The sequence below is a fragment of the Canis lupus genome, chromosome 16 (assembly GCF_011100685.1).
Source record: "Canis lupus familiaris isolate Mischka breed German Shepherd chromosome 16, alternate assembly UU_Cfam_GSD_1.0, whole genome shotgun sequence".
NCBI classification, from domain to species: domain Eukaryota; kingdom Metazoa; phylum Chordata; class Mammalia; order Carnivora; family Canidae; genus Canis; species Canis lupus.
In genome coordinates, this window is record NC_049237.1 from 12,245,811 (window position 1) to 12,268,120 (window position 22,310).

The 22,310-nt window shown below is 42.8% G+C and overlaps 2 protein-coding genes across 2 annotated transcripts; both read right to left on the minus strand.

Moving 5' to 3' along the window:
• Positions 1-1,070: 1,070 nt before the first annotated feature.
• STMP1 (short transmembrane mitochondrial protein 1) lies at positions 1,071-16,350 on the minus strand. Its single transcript, XM_038560569.1, has 4 exons — positions 16,051-16,350; positions 15,709-15,981; positions 2,506-2,559; positions 1,071-1,539 (listed from the first exon to the last, which is right to left on the minus strand). Exons 1-4 carry the CDS (start codon positions 16,348-16,350, stop codon positions 1,465-1,467), a joined length of 702 nt encoding a protein of 233 aa, XP_038416497.1. The 3' UTR covers positions 1,071-1,464.
• A 2,722-nt stretch (positions 16,351-19,072) lies between these two features.
• On the minus strand, positions 19,073-19,553 carry LOC102156243 (thymosin beta-4-like). Its single transcript, XM_038559455.1, has one exon. The coding sequence runs from the start codon at positions 19,472-19,474 to the stop codon at positions 19,340-19,342; it is 135 nt and encodes a 44-aa protein (XP_038415383.1). The 5' UTR covers positions 19,475-19,553; the 3' UTR covers positions 19,073-19,339.
• Positions 19,554-22,310: the final 2,757 nt, after the last annotated feature.

The following is a 22,310-nucleotide window of genomic DNA, read 5'->3' on the forward strand; positions in this document are numbered from 1 at the left end:
CCCTTTTGCCTTGCTCAGGTCTCTATTGCTCAAGCCTGTTGCCTAAAAGTGGCCTCTATGTTCCATCCTGATTTATCGACAATGACAAATCTTTGGCATTTGAGTGGAGGTCTCATCTTCAGTAGCTTCTTCCTAAATGAGGGATGTAGAGATATCCCTATGTATGGGTCAACATACATAGGGTCAACATACATGGTGATTTCTGAATACAGGAAACAAAACAAAACCCCTCAAAGTTTCTTATGAGAATTGCTATAAAGTTACAATGTAAATACATTTTTTAATGTGAAGAGGCATAAAATTTCCTTTACAACGTATCGTTTATCCATCATGTAATGTCAAATGCACCTGTAATCCCTTAAGGTGAGTATGATTCTTTGGAGGGAGAAGAGCCAAATCAAAGACATGATTCAGGGAAAGATATGCATACTAGACTGAATTCTTCAGAGGATAAAGGCCATTATTTTACATATTTTTAAACTCCCTAGTTCCTGACAGGTCCCTCAGAATATAGTTCCCCAGTTAATGAATAGTAAATCAATTTACTGATTAAATTAGCAACTATGGAGCTGCCTGATAACAGCATAAAATAAATGGGATAATTCCAGAGTAACTGGTTTCTGGGCTTTAATTTTAAGGACTTTACAATTGGAGAAGGACAAACATTATGTGGTCTCATTCATTTGGGGAATATAAAAAATAGTGAAAGGGAATAAAGGGAAAAGGAGAAAAAATGAGTGGGAAGTATCAGAAAGGGAGACAGAACATGAAAGACTCCTAACTCTGGGACACGAACTAGGGGTGGTGGAAGGGGAGGTGGGCGGGGGTTGGGGTGACTGGGTGACGGGCATTGAGGTGGACACTTGACGGGATGAGCACTGGGTGTTGTTCTATATTTTGGCAAATTGAACACCAATCAAAAATAAATTTAAATAAAAAAAAATTTTAAGGACTTTAAAACAATCTAATTTCTGGGTGTTATACTGTATGTTGGCAAACTGAATTCAAATACAATTTTAAAAAGTTAACTCCCTCCCCCCCCAAAAAAAACAACATAATTTAGTACCAAATGTTTAAACAGCCATTATAATTGCTAAACTGTGAAATTAGCATTATTTATGTCTGATCGGCTATACAAAACTCATCAATTTTTCTTTAGAAAAGAGTAGAAATTCCAAAGAATAAAGAAGAGACTACTAATTAAAGGTCACGTTTACTAATCTAGCACCATAATTCCAGTCAGGCCTTCTCAAGTGGCTGGGAGGAAGAAGGGATGAGGTGAGGAAGATGGAAAGGGTGGTTCTTAACTTCTGGCCCCATCTGTGCTCTCAGGCAAGGCAGGATCTAGCAGAGAGGAAAATGGTTGAGGCTGGAATTTAAAACAAAAGCTTCTGGTTCAGATGATAAGGAAGCCCTCAAGAACAGCAGAATCAATGTATCCAAAAGGCAGTGCTGGAATTCGCCTCATGAACTAGGGGGTTTCTTCTTGGCATCCAAGTCCTTTTTAATTTCTTCTAGTTTTTTAGCCACGTTTGGTATCTTTAAAGAGAAAAAAAATTATTGTAATTTTACATCTACCTCATCAATAGTCTTTCACTTATAAAGGGTTGTGGTACAAGTCTTTATTTTCCTCTGAAAGGGACCTACTAAATAGAATTTCTTAGGCTCCTAACCACAGAAGAAGGATCTCAGCAGTTGTAAATTGACATACGCTCCCTTCCTGGAAGCCAAGGAAGCCCGATTCTGACTTCTACTTTTACCTACTCACTCAGCACCTCAATCTAGTGCTAAGTAGAAGCTGTACTTATAAATCATAAAGGTGATATAAATTAATAAAGCTCCTGCCTAGAAAACCACATAACTCAAGTGAAGGTTGGTAAAGAATTTCTTTTGTCACACTAAAACCTTCACCACAAACAAATCAAAAGTTAGTATCTTGTTTCCCTTCTTTCCCTCTTTCCTCCCTTCCTTCCTTTCCCTCTCTTTACAACAACCTTCAGGAATCCCCATTCATGGGTGGTTTTGTCATGGGGTTTTCAACTCCCCATCTATAAAATGAGGCTACTATAACTCAACACTCGCAAAACTCTGTCCTTAACTGAGCTGCGTGATAAAGATCCATCACTAAAATTCTCAGTCATTACTACTGGGTAGCGGGGGCTGAAAATCAGATTATCTAATTAGTCTTTACATTCCCACTTACACATAATTTTCCATAGAACTGTAAGAAGACTAACTTAGTAATTCCTTTAGGCTAACAAGCACCAGCTCAGGATCACAAGACCATCTAAACTGATGGGATTTTGCCCTCTTGTGGTGACAGGGAGGACAGATGCTTCTATGAGGTGTATTTTTGAACAATGGAAAATCTTTCTACAACATTCAGGACATTTTCCTCAGATCTATGGACGTCATTTATGCTGGACACATAACTGACTTTAACAAAGACAAGTCACTACAAATTAGTGACACGGAATCAGGGAGGACATGGATATGGTCACTTACGTCATAGTTCTGAGCCAGATACATTCCAACCACGTTGCCAAAAGTAAATCCAAGCTGAAAGAGTAGAACAGAAGAGTTATACTAGATACCAAGTTCTGTGCCATCCGATACCAAACTATACAGACAACAGTCTAAGGTGTTCAGGACAGTTCAAGACCCCAGGGTCCAGTCTAGGGCTAGGCAGCATGAGATTCAGTTTTCTTCTGTAAAATAAACAGAAATACTCTCCCAAAAGGTTGAAGGGCATACAAAAGTGAGAATACATGAACGGCAGCACTCAACAAATCTACCCTAGATTCTCCTTGTCCCCACAACCTCCATAAATACTTAACTGTCAGTTCTAGAAACCCAAGCCAGAGTGATGATTTTGTTGTTAAAAGCAACTTGGTTTTGGTCTTTCTTTCTTTTTTAGTTTTTAAGTATTGTTTACTTCTTGCTACATCAAGTAAAAGACATCCGACTAAAAAATGTACTTCTCTATACTGTATTATCTTGGAAAATGAAGAGATTTTTCACAGTTTAATCTCTTCAGACCTGAGGCCCACAGTAATGAGGTGACTTTTTCAGGGTCATTCACAACAAAGGAACACAGAACAACCTCAATTAGATTCACACTCAAAAACGAAGATGTGTCACGACGGAAAAGCATAGGAACCTCTGACACATCTGAGATGGCATACGGTTCAGCGCTCAGGCAGGGGTGGAACCTAAGGAGCAGAACACTTGAGACCCGTGGGTCTCACAGATTCCCCAACCAGCACTTACTCAGTGAGGACAGACAGGCATAAATTTTTCTTGAAAGATTTTTATTTATCTGAGAGAGCAAGCAGGCACACAGGCAAGAGGAGCGACAAGCAGAGGCAGAGGGAGAAGCAGGCTCCCCGCTGAGCAGGGAGCCTGATGTGGGGCTGGATCCCAGGACCCCGGGGTCACGACCTGAGCCGAAGGCGGACCCTTAACACACTGAGCCACTCAGGGATGATTTTTAGAGAACTATAAATGCTTATCCCATTGGGTGACTATTTTCCTGAACAAAAACGGTTTCATGGAAATTTAAAGCTCTCCACTCAAAATAAAAGAACCAAAGCTCATTAAACTTTGAGTTCTAATGATGACCTGTGATTCCCTGGAGTTTTTTCCTCCAATAATTAAGAATCTCCAATGGGATGCCTAATTTCTAATTTCATAAATTCAAACTTGCATCTGTTCCTTTTTTTAAAAAATCAGAAGAGTTATAGTAGGTGTATAGAGTATACTGCGTGTAAGTTTTTTTCTCTAATCAGCACTGTTCTTATTGAATACACAGCAGATGTTACCAAAAAAGGGTGGCACTTAACACCATCAATTCTACGTGATGTGGTCTGTCTCTTCAGGTCAGAGATACATGGAGAAACAAAACGCAGCCTTCCTGAGCCTTAAACACCGGGGATCCCTGGGTGGCGCAGCGGTTTGGCGCCTGCCTTTGGCCCAGGGCGCGATCCTGGAGACCCGGGATCGAATCCCACATCGGGCTCCCGGTGCATGGAGCCTGCTTCTCCCTCTGCCTGTGTCTCTGCCTCTCTCTCTCTCTCTGTAACTATCATAAATAAATTTTAAAAAAAAATTAAAAAAAAAAAAAAAAAAAACACCAAAAGCACAATTTAAATTGGTTGTTAGGGGCAGCGGGTGGCTCAGCGGTTTGGCGCCGCCTTCAGCCTGGGGTCGGATCCTGGAGACCAGGGATCGGAGTCCCAAAAGTCAGGCTCCCTGCATGGAGCCTGCTTCTCCCTCTGCCTGTGTCCCTACCTCTCTCTGTGTCTCTCATGAATGAATAAATAAATGAAACAATTAAAAAAAATAAATTGGTTGTTAAAGAGCATAAAAGAGTCTCTACTCAGAGTCCATTTTCTAATCATTTGATTAATCAGGCACATTTTGTGAAATAACAGTTTTACCAATGTGGCACCAAGAAGCAAAAGGATTTTTTTTCACTCCAGTCAGTTGAAACTAGGTAGACAGAGGTTTTCCAAATCCAGAAAGAGTATTAAATTTACTTGTAAGAAGAGGGGGGAAAAAAACCCTGAGAATTTGAGCTCTAACACTAAGCACAGAAAACATAAGGGTGAAAATTTTCAAGAAAAAGAGATTTCGGATTCTACCGCTCACCATCTAGCTATGTAGCGGTAGCTGATTTGAGTTTCCTGATCTATAAAACATACAATGTTCCTTCCTGCTCCAACAATCTAAGATTCCTTGTTCTTACCACGTGTGTCTCAACATAAATATGGAGTATCTCATGTGGCTTCACTTTGGCAATTTCACCAGCACATGAAAAAAACAGTCGTTATTTTAAAATACAAAACAGTTATTTTAAAAAACAAACAAACAAACAAACAAACAAAGGCACCTGGGTGGCTCAGGGGTTGAGCATCTGCCTTCCACTCAGGTCATTATCCTGGAGTCCCAGCTCGAGTCCCACATCGGGCTCCCTGCACGGCCTGCTTCTCCCTCTGCCTGTGTCTCTGCCTCTCTCTCTCTGTGTGTGTCTCTCATGAATAAATAAAATCTTTTTTAAAAACTCCCCACAGGGGATCCCTGGGTGGCTCAGCAGTTTAGCACCTGCCTTCAGCCCAGGATGTGATCCTGGAGTTCTGGGATCGAGTCCCACATCAGGCTCCCTGCATGGAGCCGCTTCTCCCTCTGCCTGTGTCTCTGCCTCTCTCTCTCATGAATAAACAAATAAAATCTTTAAAAAAAAAAAAAAACCACAAAAACCACAAAACTACAGGCCTCTAGACAAGTCATATCCAATTCTAGTTTCAGAACACTTCCAGGTCTACCACTGGGATTTTGTAAAATTAAATATACAACATAAGAGAAATGTCACATATTAAGTGAAATATTGAAGAGAATGCATGAGGCCAGAAAAGCATTTATGGGTTATTCATGGGATGCTCACTAGGCAAGTTTACACAGAAAAAAACCTATAAAATCTAAATCTGAGGAATGGTGACTCATTAGTCTGACAAGTTAGACTGGAGCCAGATTATAGGTCTTGAATGACTCTGCACCTCTCTGCAGGCCAAGACTGTTTCATTTTTTTTTTCAGGCCAAGACCTGACGAGGAGTCCATCCAGATGGCTGTATGCCACCTTCACAGTGCCCCGTCGACATCACTGATTCCCCCATAGGATTCCCTGCAGAGGAGGTAGTGCAGAAAAAAGAAAAATGACTGCTTCGCAAGCTCAACACTAAATAAATTACTATCACATTCTTTCTGCAGTCATTTTGAGACTTTAGGAATATGCAGCTGCTTCTCACAAGCAAAGGGGGGACAATCAACAGTAAAACACCAGGAATGTGGGGACTGAGGAGTGATATGAGCAAAGTGGTTAGAGGACAAATGGGTGGGAGGAGGAGGCTGCAGCTACAAGCCATGGGAGGAAAGTCTGAACTGGCCCAGGGCAGCGCACAGAAGAGATAGCATTTTCCAGCTCTACAGTCACACCATACACTTAGAATCAGTGAAGCTCCTCCATCCATTATCTACAATTCTGAAACCCAAAACTCTATTCAAACTGTTTCGCTATAATTTAATTGGCAGCACAATCACACCTGACTTGAACTGATATGCTATTTATATTCTATCACATTTCAGCATGAATACTCACTTTTTGTTATAGAAAAAGCAATCTTTATTTTTTAAAAACAATCTTTATTTTTTTAAAAGATTTGATTTATTGGGCAGCCCGGGTGGCTCAGTGGTTTAGCGCCTGCCTTCAGCCCAGGGCATGATCCTGGAGACTCAGGATTGAGTCCCGCATCAGGCTCCCTGCATGGAGCCTGCTTCTCCCTCTGCCTGTGTCTCTGCCTCTCTTTCTCTCTCTCTCTCTCTCTCTCTGTCTCTCATGAATACATAAATAAATAATCTTAAAAAAAAAAGATTTAAGATTTGATTTAGTTATTCATGAGAGACACACACAGAGAGAGAGAAGCAGAGACACAGGCAGAGGGAAAAGCAGGCCCCACACAGGGAGCCTGATATGGGACTCGATCCCAGGTCTCCAGGACCACGCCCTGGGCCAAAGGCAGGCACTAAACTGCTGAGCCATCCAGGGATCCCCAGAAAAAGCAATCTTTAAAAATAGGATCCTACCCTATTGGAGAGTACATGCAACAAATATTTTAATGTATGTCATTACAGAGTGCTATCCCAGAGTGCTACTGGGTTAAATAACAGGTATATGCAGCTGAGATCTTTCTAAAATCTTAAAAAAAAAAAAAAACTAACAAAAAAACAAACAAAAAAAACCCTCAAATACCTCTGGGCCCCAAAGGCTTTGATTAAAAGACTGAAGACCCTTCCTTATATACTAAAAATAAATTCATATTCAGCCCTGTGAAAGGATTATAGAACAGCGTCTACACATCTTAAGTTTATACAATGTATAGGAAGAAAGCTACATATAAATAAAATAGTTATTTAACAAATGAAGGCAGCAGCCAGTACAGGACCCTGAATGTAACAGATGTGGGAAAAATCAGAAAAGGGTCATGCATTATGTTTCCAAATGGACAAAACAGAAGTGATTTCTTCTAAGAAACCATATCTGAAAGAGAGCAGTGTACCTCAGTATGTTATTAAAGCCTCTATGCCAAGGAAGAGTTTAAATTTAAACTGAGAAGGGAACTGAACGTGGAGAAGAATCAAGGCATAAGGTATGAAAGCAGAGGGGATGAGTTGACTAAAACTGGACTGATCAGAAGAGGATGTGAATTTTGAAATGGAGAGAATGAAGTCTGGCGCCCTGGGCAGGGCTGGCTGAGGGACCTCAGGAAGCAGGCAAAGGAGTTTAGTTCACATGCAATCTTGGTAGGGAGCCAATGGCTACTCTTTACCACCACCAACAGGATGAAAGCACTGCTCTGGAAGTATTCACCTAGCAGCTCTACTCAAAAAAAGGCTGAATAATGAGTAAGTACCCATCAGGCAACACCCAGAATCAAGCAAACATGACTGACTCACTTTTCTTCCTTTTTTTTTTTTTTTTTATTTATTTATGATAGTCACAGAGAGAGAGAGAGGCAGAGACACAGGCAGAGGGAGAAGCAGGCTCCATGCACCGGGAGCCCGATGTGGGATTCGATCCCCGGTCTCCAGGACCACGCCCTGAGCCAAAGGCAGGCGCCAAACCGCTGCGCCACCCAGGGATCCCTCATTTCTCTTCTTAAAAGTCAATGATGATTCCTAAATAGGCTCTAATCTATAGAGAACTGATGGTTATCAGAGAGGAGGTGGGTAGGGGAATGGGGAAAATTGGTGAAGGAGAGGAAGAGTATACTGATCTCTGGTGGGCACTGAGTAATATACAGAAGTGCTGAATCATTATACTGTACACCTGAAACTAATGTAACACTATGTTAACTACATTAGAATTAAAAACTTTAAAAATAAAATAAAAATCAATGATGATCAATGAAATACAGATGAAATGAAATGAAGGTGGACTAAGCGAGGGAGAATCCGAAGCAGACTCCCCACCACCAAGCTCAGAGCCCGATATGGGGCTCGATCTCATGAACTGGAGATTCATGACCTGAGCCTAAACCAAGAGTCTGTCAATTAACCAACTGAGCCACCCAGGTGCCCCTGGTCAAGTGATTTTTAACAAGGGTGCTAATACAGTCAACGGAAAAAGAATAGTCTTTTCAAGAAACGATGCTAGGACAACTGGATATCCTCATGCCAAAGAGTGAATATGGACCCTTATCTCACATCATAAACAAGTAATTCAAAATGGATCAAGACCTAAATGCAAAAGCTAGAACTAGAAAACTTGAATGACTCTTGTAAGGGCGCAGCGGTTTGGCGCCTGCCTTTGGCCCAGGGCGCGATCCTGGAAATCCGGGATCGAATCCCACGTCGGGCTCCCGGTGCATGGAGCCTGCTTCTGTCTCTGCCTGTGTCTCTGCCTCTCTCTCTCTGTGTGTGACTATTATTTATAAATAAATAAATAAATAAATAAATAAATAAATAAATAAATAAATAAAATGAAAGTGTTTAAAAAAAAAAAAAAAGGAAAATTCTTGTAAGAACACAAAGGAGTAGGGATGCCTGGGTGGCTCAGTAGCTGAGTGGCTGCCTTTGGCTCAGGCTAGATCCTGGGGTCCATGGATAAGTCCTGCACTGGGCTCCCCACAGGGAGCCTGCTCATGTCTCTGCCTCTCTGTCTCTCTCATGAATAAATAATTTTTTTTTTTTAAAAAAGAACACAAAGGAATGAATCTTCACAACTTTGCATTAGGCAACAGTTTTCTTAAATATGACATCAAAAGCACAAATGATCTCCCCCCATAAAAGAAAAACTGGTGTTCATCAAAATTAAAAATGTTTGTGTTTCAAAGAATACCATTAAGAATACCACCCTGCACTGAGTTCCCTGCTTGGTGGGGAACCTGCTTCTCCTTCTTCCACTCCTGCCCAACACCACCCGCCCCCGCTGTGCTCTTACACTGTCAAATAAATAATAAATCTTTTTTAAAAATTAAATAAATAAAAATGAGCAAAGGATTTGATAGACATTTCTCCAAATAAGTTATACATGGCCTATGAGCACATGAAAAGATGCTCAATATCACTAGTGAAAGGAAATGCAAAAAAAAAAACCACAATAAGGTGCCATATCACACCTACTAGGAAGGACTTTAAAAAGATAGACAAGTGTTGAAAAGGATGTGGAGAAAGTAAAACCCATTGCTGATGGGATGTAAAATGATACTGCCACTCTGAAAAATGGTCTGGCAATCCCTCAAAAAGTTGAGCACAGAAATGTGATGCAGCATATGATGCAGCAATTTTACTTTAGGGCATACACTGAAGAGAACTGAAACATACATCCACACAAAAACTTGTTCACATATGTTCACAGCAAGATTATTCATAATAGCCAAAAAGTGCAAACAACCCAAATGCCTATAAACTGGTGAATGGATTAACAAAATGTGGAATATCCATACAATGTAATATTATTCAGCCATAAAAGTACTGATTCATGCTATAGCATGAATGAACCTTGAGAATATTGTTCTGAGTGAAAAGCAGTCAGAAAAGACCAATATTATAGGATTCCACTTAAAGGAAATGTCCAGATCAATCCATAAAGACACAAAATAAATTAGTGGTTGTCCAGAATTTGGGAAGAGAGGAATGAGAAATGAATGCTAGTGGATATGGATTTTCTTTTGGGGACAATGAAATATTGGATATAAAATTATAGTGGTGATGGTTGCATAACTCTGTGAACATACAAAAAAACCATGGAATTCTACATTGCAAATGGTTGAATTGTATGATATAAATTATCTTAAAATATTTTTAAAAATCAGTCAGATTTGGGAAAATATTAGTAGCTATATGGGCTAAAACTAGAAATCAAAGACAACTTCATGATTTCCAGATTGGACAGATGTTTAAAAAGAATGGAAATGTTAGAGTGAAAAACAAAATGATGACCACTGAGATAAATAGCTGGCTTTATGTATAAACACCACAGAAAATCAACTCTATGTAAGGATACATGAGCAGGTTAATTACAACACTGTATCAACATACACAAGCACCAAGTCTTAAGAAAGTCAACTCCAAAACAATCTGACTCTTCTCATTTGCTGTTTAACCCCTTCCTCGTTCAAAAAGTTATGTCTGTCAATAAAGCTACAATTTTTACCTGGGGATGGCTCCTGGCAATAACCCCGACTAAATGCTACTTAACTAGTCTGAAATAGGACTCATCAAATTACATTTTCAAAGAGTACACACTCAAACCCAAGTTCTGACACAGAATCTGAACCATCTCATATTTACTGACAAGGGATTTTAGAAATCTAAAAATAATCTCCTTAAAAATAAATAATAAAAATAATCTCATTTTACTTAGCCAATATTGCTATGACTAGCATTCAGAAGGATACCTAAAAATGTTTTGTGGTCTTAGGTGAGAAAACTACACACTGACAAGAAAATCAGAAGTATACATTATCTAACATTAATAAAAGATAAACTGCTGATTTTGTCTGTCTCCACTTAAATCTAGAGACCTATAGAAGCTGGCTGAAGACTGCTCCATTCCAAGGAGGTAAGAAAAAAATTCACTTTTAGTCTTTAAACATTTAAGACTTGTTGTGAAGGCACCTGGGTGGCTCAGTCGGTTAGGTGTCTGCCTCCGGGCTCAGGTCATCATCGTGGGGTCCTGGGACCGACCCCCCCCCCCATCAGGCTCCTCACTCAGCAGGGAGTCTGCTTCTCCCTCTCTTTCTGCCCCTTCCCTGCTCGGGCTCTTTCTCTCTCTCAAATAAATTAAAAAAAAAAAAAAAAAAAAAGACTTGTGGAGAAATCATCAACTGTGTTACACGTCTGCTTTGAGGGGCACCTGGGTGGCTCAGGGGTTGAGCATCTGCCTTTGGCTCAGGTCGTGATCCTGGGGTCCTGGGATTGAGTCCATGCAGGGAGCCTGCTTCTCCCTCTCTGCCTCTCATGAATAAATAAAAATTTTAAACAAAAACATCTGTTTCGAGTAATAACAAAACCCACATCTTATTCAATAAAACAAAAATCTGCTGAGAATATAGCCTAAATCTGTTCTACTACCACCAAAGAGATGTGCATTTTTTAAATATAAGCTAGGTTTTGTATCCTATCATTTTCCTTAGACAATGAAGTGGGGAGAGGGGGAGCTGTTAATTCTTCAACTGAGCCAGTCAATTAAATAGGGACATTCATGAAAGATAGCTGTCACACTTCGGAAAGAGGTCCATCAGGTAGAACCAGTCTGGTCTCAAAGAACCTGATTCAAATATTCTATCTTAGGAGTATCGGAGAGTAGTAATCAGGCAAAAGAGTAGTATCTAATTAAATACATGAAATAAATCACATAGTATTGACTAAATGTCATGTGCTTAGGGAAGTTATGTTGCTTCTTCTGGAATTTATGATCTATTCTAGAAAGACAAGACTATTAGAATAAGTGAAGGTGCAGTGAATACAACAGTGAGAGTGCATCTCCAAATGATGGTGTGAGTGGGCCACACAGGTCAAGTGCTTCGTGTTAGAAATCTAATGGAATCTGTATGAACATATTAAAGGAGAAAAAGGGGATCCCTGGGTGGCTCAGTGGTTTAGTGCCTGCCTTTGGCCGAGGGCGTGATCCTGGAGTCCCGGGATCGAGTCCCACGTCGGGCTCACTGCATGGAATCTGCTTCTCCCTCTGCCTCTCTCTCTCTGCCTCTCATGAATAAATAAAATCTTAAAAAAAAATTTTTTTTTTAAAGGAGAAAAAGCACTTCTTCACCAGATGGGGAAATAGTATAATAAAATCCAATTGCCAATCTCAATGAAAACTCTTAAACTAGCAATAGAATTTCTTAATCTGTTTAGAAAATCAGAAACACAAACATTATACTAAAATCTGAGAAGCATTTCCACTAAAGCAGAAGAAAAAACTAGGATATCCACTCTCACTATCATTGGAAGTCCGAACTCAAGACACAGAGACAGAACTTGGAAAAGAACACAAAACTGTCACTTTTGCCTTCACTGGAGATTATGACCGCTTTCACAGTATTGCATTCATTTATTTACTACCTTTTTAAATTTTTTTAAAAAGTTTTTTACTTAAGTAATCTCTATACTCCATGTGGGACTCAAACTCATGACCCCAAGATCAAGAGCCACACAACGTCTCTGACTGAGCAGATGCCCCACTTTTATTAAAAAAAAAAAAAAAAAAAAAAAGCTCTACACCCAACATAGGGCTCAAATTCACAACCCCGAGATTAAGAGTCGCATGCTCTACCAACTGAGCCAGCCAGGTGCCCTATCATTGATTCACTTCCAAGTGAATCTACAAACTATGGGAGCTAAAAGATAGCCAAGACGTTAGATTAAAAAAAAAAAAAAATCAATAGACCAAAATCAGCATTTCTATACATCAGCAATGAATTTGAAAATGTAATTTTAAAAAGGATGCCACTCACAACAACTAAAAAGTACCTGGAAATATAAATATGAAAAACAAGGTGAAAGACTATTACTGAGAAAATAATAAAACATTGATGAAAGACACTTAAGACATAAATTAACAGAAAGATGGATCCTAACAGTACGAAGATTTTAGGAGTGTAGGGTCACAAAGAAACCTCATAGGGAAAGACAGTAGTTGAGCCATTAAGAGTAGTTGGGAAGGCAAAAAAGAGGAAAACCACATGGGAAGGTCTGCAGGAAGCAAGGTCCACAGGTGGTCCAGGTCGGTAAGCTAGCTTAATCATTCTAAAACAGAGATACGTTGAAGGGCAGCAGGAAGGGAAAGTGGAGTCAGATGAGCAAATCTTCAAAAACCAAGTTGCAAATGGTTACTAGGTGATGTGCAGGGTCATAAAGACCACTGACAGTTTCTGAGCACAGGAGTGAAATAATGCCTCTGGTAGTTCAAGAGAGGACAGACCACCAAGGGCTCAAGAGAAACAGAGAACTGGAGACAACAGCCTTACTGATCAGACTGGATCGGGAGTGCCATGTTTCAAAAAGGGGGGGAAAAAGAATAGAAAAACTAGAATATTCAGAGACGGCTAACCAGCATGAACTTGAAGCCATAAACAATGGATGGAAGAATGAGAGATGCTTAGTCTAAAGAAAAGACTGGTGGGGTCAAGGGGATAGAGAGAGGTACAAAGGTAATGCTTCTCAAAAATGTAAAGGGTTGTCATGTGGATTAGAACTGCTCTTTAACACCAAGAATTCGTCAGGGAGACACTGATCAAAAATGATAGACATCATCCATGATGGAGATGAGCCTATTTTTAAGGGAAGGGACAAAAAATAAACCAGATGCCCCCCTCCCCAAGTAGTGGAAACTGATGTGTCAGCATGTTAGCTGGACTGCAGAACCTCATACAACTCTTCCAACTCAAAACCCACATTCCTACACCAGCTAGGTTGGTGTAGCAAGGGCAAGGATGGAGTAAAAGAGACTATGAACCTGGCAGTGGGAACATAAAGATGGAACTTTCCTAAAGTAATGAAGACCCGATGGCTTAAAACGATAGCTAACATTTACGGAGTACTGTGTGCAAAGTCGCGTTCTAACTCTTTCAAGAATTAACTCAGGGTCTTCACAGTCTCATAAGCAGGTATTGTTATTGCCCAGTTTATGTTGGGGAAACTGAGGCACAGAGCAGTTAAGTAAGTTGCCCAAGAGTACAGAGGGAAATCTATGTGTTGGGCATAGCAGCTAAATGCTATGGAGAACGAAAGGGAGAAATAAATCAGAGATCATGTCAGTATTTCAAATTTGAGAAAGCCGGGGCTAGAGAAGACAGAAAGAAGTTAATTGTGAGGCGTGTGCTACAGGGTGGGGAATAGGGGAGGTAATGGGTCCAGATGTGTTGGATCTGGAACAGAGGGGGTGACAAGAGATGTTCAGCAAACAGCTGATGACAGCAAACTGGAACTCAGAGACACGGATGCAAGGTGGTCTTGGCAGCAGCAAAGAGAAGGTGACAGCATGACAAGGAACACACTCCCAGAGGGCAGTTTTGAAGAGAAGATCATAGTCAAGGACTAGGCCTTGAGAAACATCTAGAAACCCAATGAAGGAAAAAGGCAGCCAGCACGGGCAGGCGAGATTAGATAGGGCCATCTCCCAGCTGCTGCACCAAGATACTGACCCACTCAGCTCCTGAGGGGCCAGCACTCCTAGCCCGTCACCTTCACTCCGCAGGTTCTTCCATGAAAGTAAAGCCGTGCGTATCATAATGTTAAAGAATGTCAGAAGATACTGAGACGAGAAGGATCCAAAAGCTGAGGGAGGGGGGAACTGAGGCAGAGGTGATTAGGAGTACCAAGCGCTGCCACTTCAGGTCACAAGAGCAATACTTAGCCCTCGCGACACTACAACAGGCAGTGGACACGCAGCTCCCAGCGGCGCCGGTCCTCCCTGTCAGGTTTCCCTCAAAAACTTCCCAAATTTCCTTACGACAACTGTAGCCAAACTTTAAGGAAGTTACTGCAGCAAAAGGAAAGGGCAACAGGACCACGGGAACAAGGTTTTGAGACTGGAATGATGGGCGAGTATTTGAATCCACGGAGGAAGGAAGGATGGAAGGCAGAGAGAAGTCCCCTACTCGGGTGCAGTGGTTTTCCAACAGTGTTCCAGGAAGTGACAAGTGTAGGAAGCGTCCTGGAGGGTTCCAAAATGTGGGTGGAGAGGGCACAGGTTTACCTAGTAACCATTTTCGTCATTTTCCAAACTTGTCCCACCACCTACCTTTCTGAGGATAAATGAATCCCCATTTTAGAGAAAAAACCATATCAGAGTTCAGCTGCTGTCTCGTAAGAGAGACACTGAGCAACGTCTGAGTCCTTACTAGGTGTCACTGTTCTCTAAGTACCTTCACGTAATAACTCATTTTCAATCCTCCCAACTCCGAGGCCTGTAGGTTCCCATTTTCCTATGTGGAAACTGAAGCACACAGAATTTAAGTGGCCTACTCAAGTTCCCAGTGCTTAAAAACAAGGGAGCTGGGGTTGGAACCCAGACAGCTGACCTCTTCAGCACTAGGACAGGATGGCTGGTCCCAGGTCAAAAGCTCGAGGGCAACATAGGGACCACCTTCAACTCATTGTTTTATTAATCAAAAGGCTAAAACGAAGAGAAAGGGTTAGCCCAACATCCGACAGAGGGGGAATCGAGGTGGAAAAGAATACCATTCACATCTTTTCAACAGATGCAGTGAGGAGATGGGGGCGACAAGAGAACACTCATGTTCCATTGATTAATTAATTAATTAAAACATTAATTTTTCCCTGTCTCTCATGAATAAATAAAATCTTTAAAAAAAAAAAAAAAAAGGAGAGAGGATTGTTAAGAGTGCCCCCTCTGTCTTTTTTTTTTTTTCTAAGGTGGTAATTGATTTTTTTTTTTAAGATTTTATTTATTCATGAAAGACACGGGAGAGAGAGAGAGAGAGAGAGAGACAGAGGCAGAGACACAGGCAGACGAAGAAGCAGGCTCCACGCAGGGAGCCCGATGTGGGACTCCAGGATCACATCCTGGGCTGAAGGCAGGTGCTCCACCGCTGAGCCCCGCCCGGGCGACCCCACAATCCTGTTTGATAAAGAATCTAACATTTGGGAAGGCATTTCGTCCCCGGAGCGCTCCGTGTGGCCACCTGGAAGCGAAGCGGCACGCCTGCGTCCTGGCCGGAATCAGAGGTAGGAAGGGAAGGCAGCGTCGCGTTCCGAAGGCACAGCAACGTGCAAGACAAGACTGACTTGGGGATGACGTCCGGCGAGCCCTCCGCAAACCGCCAGCGGGCAATCCCTGAAACACACTCAGCCGTGCCAGAAAGCCGGGTTTTGACCGAAATAAAGAGCCATGCGATCGAATTTGTTTCCTCACGGTTAACACCCGCCCCCCTCGCCCCCCACCCACCCCCAGCACCCTGGAGGACTCAGGTGCACGCCCAAGTCCGGGAGCCGCTCCCCCAGGCCCCCAGGCCCCCAGGCCTGACCGAGCCACCCGCCGGCCCGGCCCGCCCGCGCACCTCAGGAAACCCGCCGCCGGGCTCTAAGGCCGGCACGGGGAGTGGGGGCGGGGCCGAGCCCCCCCAAGGCTGCGACGCGAGGGCGGGGCGGCACACGAGGGGCCCCGCAAAGGCCGGCACGGCCCCCGGGCGACCCGACGACTGCACACGGCGGCACCACCGGCCCGGGCGCAGCCCCCGCCCCCCCCCACGGGCGACGGCGGACGCGGGCCCCACGCACGCCCGCCCCCGGAGCCCCGAGTCCCCGCTCACCAGGAACTGGAGCATGGCGTCGGCGCGGAGGGCGGCGCAGCTCGGCGGGCGGGTCGGACCCTGCCGCTCCGAGCGAGGGGCGGAACCCGCCGTGCGCTTCCGGGTCACGCCCCGCCCCGCGCCCGCCACGCCCCGCCACGCCCCGCCCCGCCACGCCCCGCCCCACCCCGCGCCACGTCACGCCCCGCGCCCCGCCCCGCCCCACCCCGCGCTGCGTCACGCCCCTCGCGGTGCGCCCCGCCCCGCCCCGCGCCGCTCGCGGCGACCTGGCGCCCCCTGCAGGAGCGCCCCGGGATTACCGCCCGAGCTGGGCGCCTCGAGGAGAAGCGCGAAAAGCAAGCCTGACCTGCACATTCCAGGCCCGCGGTCCCCAAGCCCAGCTTCTGCAGACCTGCGTCGGCCTCCGGGATCCAGAGGACCACCAGCACCCCCAGCGATTCCGATGCACAGACGGGGTTAGGGCTCCTTGGCCTGGAAGGGCTGCAAAGCGGACTCCTCCGGGGCGCTTCTGCAACATCAACTACCCCGGGCCCCCATGCAGAATCTACGGGGAGGAGGGCTGTACGGCTCAAAAGTGCCCCAGGTGTGCTGTGTAAACTGCAGTGAACACTTTTGGATAGGGGACAGGTGCCTAAGTAGGTAGGCTAGAGGCCTTAGGAGTCAGGCGCAGTCTCCTCCAGTTCCTGGCTGCCTTTGCTTCCTGGTGACTTAACCTCTCTCAAGTTTGTTCTCCTTGTCTGTAAATGAGACTGATTCCAGCTCCCTGTTGAACTGTTGTGGGAATCAAAGGAGACAACGTGAGGGGTCAGGGGTGGACAGTGAGCTCTAGAAGACCTCTCTCCATCCCGTCTCCACACAGAGGGACCACCACCTGCTCCTGGTCTTCACCCTCAACAGCCTCCACTGACACCCTTAGAAAGCAAGAACACCTTTTCTCCTTGCTCTCAGACTTCGGAATTCACCCTTACTCGTTACACTAAGTAGAAACTCTGGTTCCAGGCTGCAACAGCCAAATCATATTAACCTAAGCCATATGGGAGTCTATTATAAAGGTACAACGGGCAACGATGGGGAATAAGGAGGCTACCTGGAATTAAGCAGCATTTTCTTCCCCCCCCCCCCCCAGATCTGCTTCATTGTTCTCATTTTGCCTAATCCCCCCCCACCCCCACCCCCCGCTTCCAGAATATGATCATTGTAACTTTCTGGAGTTTACTCATTAAATGATCCAACAATAGAAAAACCAGATCACTCTTTCCCTACCACTTTCAAATACCTGGGAAAGCAATGCTGATTGGCCAAGTTAGTGTCAGGTGCTCTCTGATCATTGTAACTAGAGGAGTAGGATCTCTTTGAATTAAAGTGACTGCCAAGATGTAAGAGGTACTGGTAGGAGGCTCTAACACACTTCATTTTCCAACATCTCTAGATTAAAATGTGACTTGGTTAAATCTTGACCAGTGCTTCTCAAACTTTTTTTTTTTTTAAGATTTTATTTATTCATTAGAATATACAGAGAGGAGAGAGAGAGGCAGAGACACAGGCAGAGGGAGAAGCAGGCTTCAGCAGGGAGCCTGAGGATCACGCCCGGGACTGAAGGCAGCGCTAAACTGCTAAGCCATCCAGGCCGCCCCTTCTCAAACTTTTTTTTTTTTTTAAAGATTTTATTTATTTATTCATGATAGACATGGGGGGGGTGGTGGGCAGAGACAGAAGCAGGCTCCATGCCAGGAGCCTGATGCGGGACTCAATCCTGAGACTCCAGGATCGTGCCCTGGGCCAAAGGCAGGCACCAAACCGCTGAGCCACCCAGGGATCCCCCCCCTTCTCAAACATTAATGTGCATTCAAGTCACCTGGAAATCTTGTTAAACTGTAGATTCTGACTCAGTTGCCTGAGTTGGGGCCTGACATTATGCATTTCTACATTGCTCCCAGGTGATGCTAGCAGCGGCCTGTGAAACATTTTGTGTTGCAAGACACCATACTGTGAGCTACGTAAGGATGAGGACTTCCATTCCACTCATGACTCCATCCTCAGTGTCCAGCAAGGACTTGGTGCAGCCTCTGAACCTAATATTTATTGAAGTTCTTGCATAAAACCTTAACCCCTTCTCACAGATAAAGCCTGAAAGGAAGCCTTTTCTTCTAAGGTCTTTCCTAAGGTTCTTTCTCTTATACCCCCAAATAACTACAAGGAGAAGGGGGGCAAAGGGCAGAATTCTTTTTGCTACTTTTGAGATTATTACTTAAATGTCCTCAGATGAAAACACTTCAAGATTCATGCCTTCCCCTTATCCCTTCATACCTTCATCTATTGACTTCCCAAATGGTCCCCTCATTTACTAAAGGCTTTGGCATCTAACAGCCTTCCTTTCAGCCTTGCCAAGCTATCACAATCATGGGTGACTCCCAAGGCCACATAACACTTGTATTTTCCAGAATCCTTACCTCCAGTGACCTTCATCCTCACACCACTTCAGCAATCCACCGCCATGTTCATACTCACATTTCGTCATTTACTGGACCTGCTCCACCTCTGAAGTATCATATTCCCAAATCTTATCCCCGGTTTTACCAATTCTTTTTTTTTTTTTTCACGTTTTAAAACTTTATTTGCATATTAAAAAATTTGTGCATTCCAATAATTAAAATCATTTGAACAAAAAAATGGCACTCTGATTAAACTGCATTTTAACAGCCTGCAAGATACCTTGGGCCAGCGTGGTTTTTTACTCTAGATCTCACTGTCCTCCCACCCAGCTTCTTCCTTCACCAACATGCAAGTTCTTTTCCTTCCCTGCCAGCCAGCCAGACAGGCAGATGGGAAAGGCAGGCGCCTTCGTTGTCAGTAGTTCTCCATTCTTTGATGTGAAAAGGGGCAGCACAGTCATTTAAACTTGATCCAACCGCTTTGCATCTTACAAAGTTAAACAGCTAAAAGAAGTAAAATAAGAAGGCAATGCTTGTGGAATGTACAGTGCATATTGGCGGCGCACGCCTCATTACGATTCGCCTGCTTGCTTCTCCTGTTCAATCGTTTCTTTCGAAGGCAGTGGATTTTTCTCTTGCATTTCTGTTTTCTTCAATTCCGACTTATCGAATTTCTCAATCTCAGCCATATCGGGTTTGTCAGACATGGTTGCAGAGGAAGCGGAGCGCGGTGCACGAGCGAGCTGGAGAGAGGAGAGGGATCCGGTCTGCGCTGCGGTCGCTGCCGAATCCAATTCTTTAACCTTAGCCAGATCTCCAGTCTCTCAGCTATTGCATATTCTTACAAGCTGTGAGCTCCCCTCTGGCTTCACTCCCTTTCTAGCTAGCTGGTCTAAACTCCACGAGATCTGAACTTCAATCAGTGGAAACAACCAGATGCCCTTCAGTAGGTAAGTGGATTAAACAAACTGTGGTACATCCAGATAATGGAATATAATTCGGTGCTTAAAAAAAAAGGGCTATCAAGCCATGAAAACTTGGAAGCTTAAATGCATATTACTAAGTGAAAGAACCTTATCTGAAAAGCCTGCATACCATATGATCCCAAGTCCATGAAATTCTGGAAAAGGCAAACATAAGGGGACAATAAAAAAGATAATTGCTTATGAGGGTGGGGATTAAGCGGGAATGGAGAAATGAGCAGCAGAGTGCAGAACGTAAGATTTTTTTTAGGGCAGTGAAAATACTCTATATTATGGTGATGGATATATGTCATACATTTGTCCAAACCCAAAGAATCTGCACCAAGAGTGAACCCTAGGGCAATTATGATGTGTTAATGTAGGATCATCCCTGGTAAAAACGTACCCCTATGTAATCCAGAGACCTTCTTACCCATCATATGTCTCATCCAAGAAGACATGTGTGATAATCATTGCAGCGATGTTTGTAATAGCAAAATACTGGGAATTTAAATGTATGCCAACCCACCAACAACAGAATGCATAAATTAGTGTCTTTGTAAAATACAATAACTACCACTATTTATAATAGAGTACGAGGAATTATTTTTAAAAAACTATGTTGAACCAAAAAAAGCAAACTGCAAACTGTTCCATAGTATGCTATCATACATATAAATATTAACAACCTATAAAACAAGGGATGGGTTAAATAGGTGATGGGGATTAAGGAGTGCAGTTGTGATGAGCATCAAGTGATGTATGGAAGTGCTGAATTACTATATTGTACACCTGAAATTACTATAACATGCTGTTAACTGGAATTACTTGAAAAAACCCTGTAAAACAATTATTTTTTTTAAAGATTTATTTATTTATTCATTCAGAGAGAGCGAAGAGAGAGGCAGAGACACAGGCAGAGGGAGAAGCAGGCTCCATGCAGGGAGCCCGATGTGGGACTTGATCCCGGGTCTCCAGGATTACACCCCGGGCTGCAGGCGGCGCTGAACCACTGTGCTACCGGGGCTGCCCAAAACAATTATTTTTAATGCCTATGAACACACATGTAGTGGAAGCATAAAACATAAATGGTAAATTCAACAATGAATTATTGACAAAGGTTATCTATGGGAGGGCAGTAGGGACATTGGGATTAGGGAGTCACAGGAGCCCAAATGTATCTACTAATAGATTTCCTTTAAAAAATAATTCTGAGCAAATATGGCTAATTTTAAGATTTGATTAATTTATATGGTATGAGGGTAGAGTTGGTATCAGCATGTTTATTATATTGATTATATTATTTGTATGATTGAAGCCATACACAATTTAAAAAATTTGAATACATAGTAAAATCAATGGCTGAAAAGGTTTATGGAAACAAATTCAGTCTCAAAGTATCAATCCACAAATTATTCATTACAAGAGGAAAAAAGACAGCTTTTGCAATGGAGAGGTGTGTCAAGCACTACCTTAATTGAGCAAACTTAAAATAATGGGACAAACTCATATGTACCTCCTAATATGATATACTGAAGGCATATCACCCACAGAATTGTATTCTTGCCAAAAATGTTTAACCTGAATTAGAAAAAACAAAAACCGGGGGACCTTCTCCAAAACAGCTAACATGTCACGTTAAACACCTCTCCCCTGAAAAGGTAGGGGAACCATTTCTGAATCAAGGAAACAAGAGAGAACTAAATGTAATGTGATTCTTGATTTAATTTTGGGTAAAAAAAAAAAAAAGTTCTAGAAGCACATTTTGGGGGCAACTGAAATTTGAATACGGACTGAATATTAGAAAATTTTATGGCACTTTATTAGCAAACATCTTACGTGTGATAATGGTATTATGATTTGGAAGGAAATACTTGCTGAAATATTATGGATAAAGTGTCATGATGTCTACAATCTACTTTCAAACAGTTAAGGGGAAAAAGCCAGTATATATACACATACAAAAAAAATAAAGCAAATGAGCAAAATGTTAACGGTTGGTGAAGCTACAGGTTCACTGTACTTTTCTTTCAACTCTTGTGAAGAGACATTTTTCAAAATAACTTGGGAAAACAAATATTTAGAAAAGGCTCAATTGTGTATGAATAGCTTTTATAGCTCAAGATAAAATTCAGACATTTTTATACAACACTATTTTATGAAAAATACAATAATAAACTCACCTTTTTTTCTTATCCCACCAAACACAGTAACTCAGCGAAGAGGCTGTATTACGATCCCTTGCTTATTTAGTATTTTTTAGGAATAGATGAACCTACGCTTTAAATGCTAAAACTTAAAAACCAAAGTTCTACAGTGTTTTGACCCCCTCTGCTTTGCTGCAGAGCACAAGCTGCACCTAACAGCCCCTTTCTACATCCCAGGTAACCATGCCAGTCAGGCCCTGAGAGCTTCTCCCTCCGGATTTGTTATACAAATAGCATCTCTGGCCAGTCTTCTAGGCAACACACCTGCAGCTGCAATCCTTCAATGCCCTCCCTCCCCACACATTTTCCAGTGTCCAATTTCCGTTCCACTCTGCTGTAGTTTTGAAGAAATGATGGGAAAACAAGAAAACAGT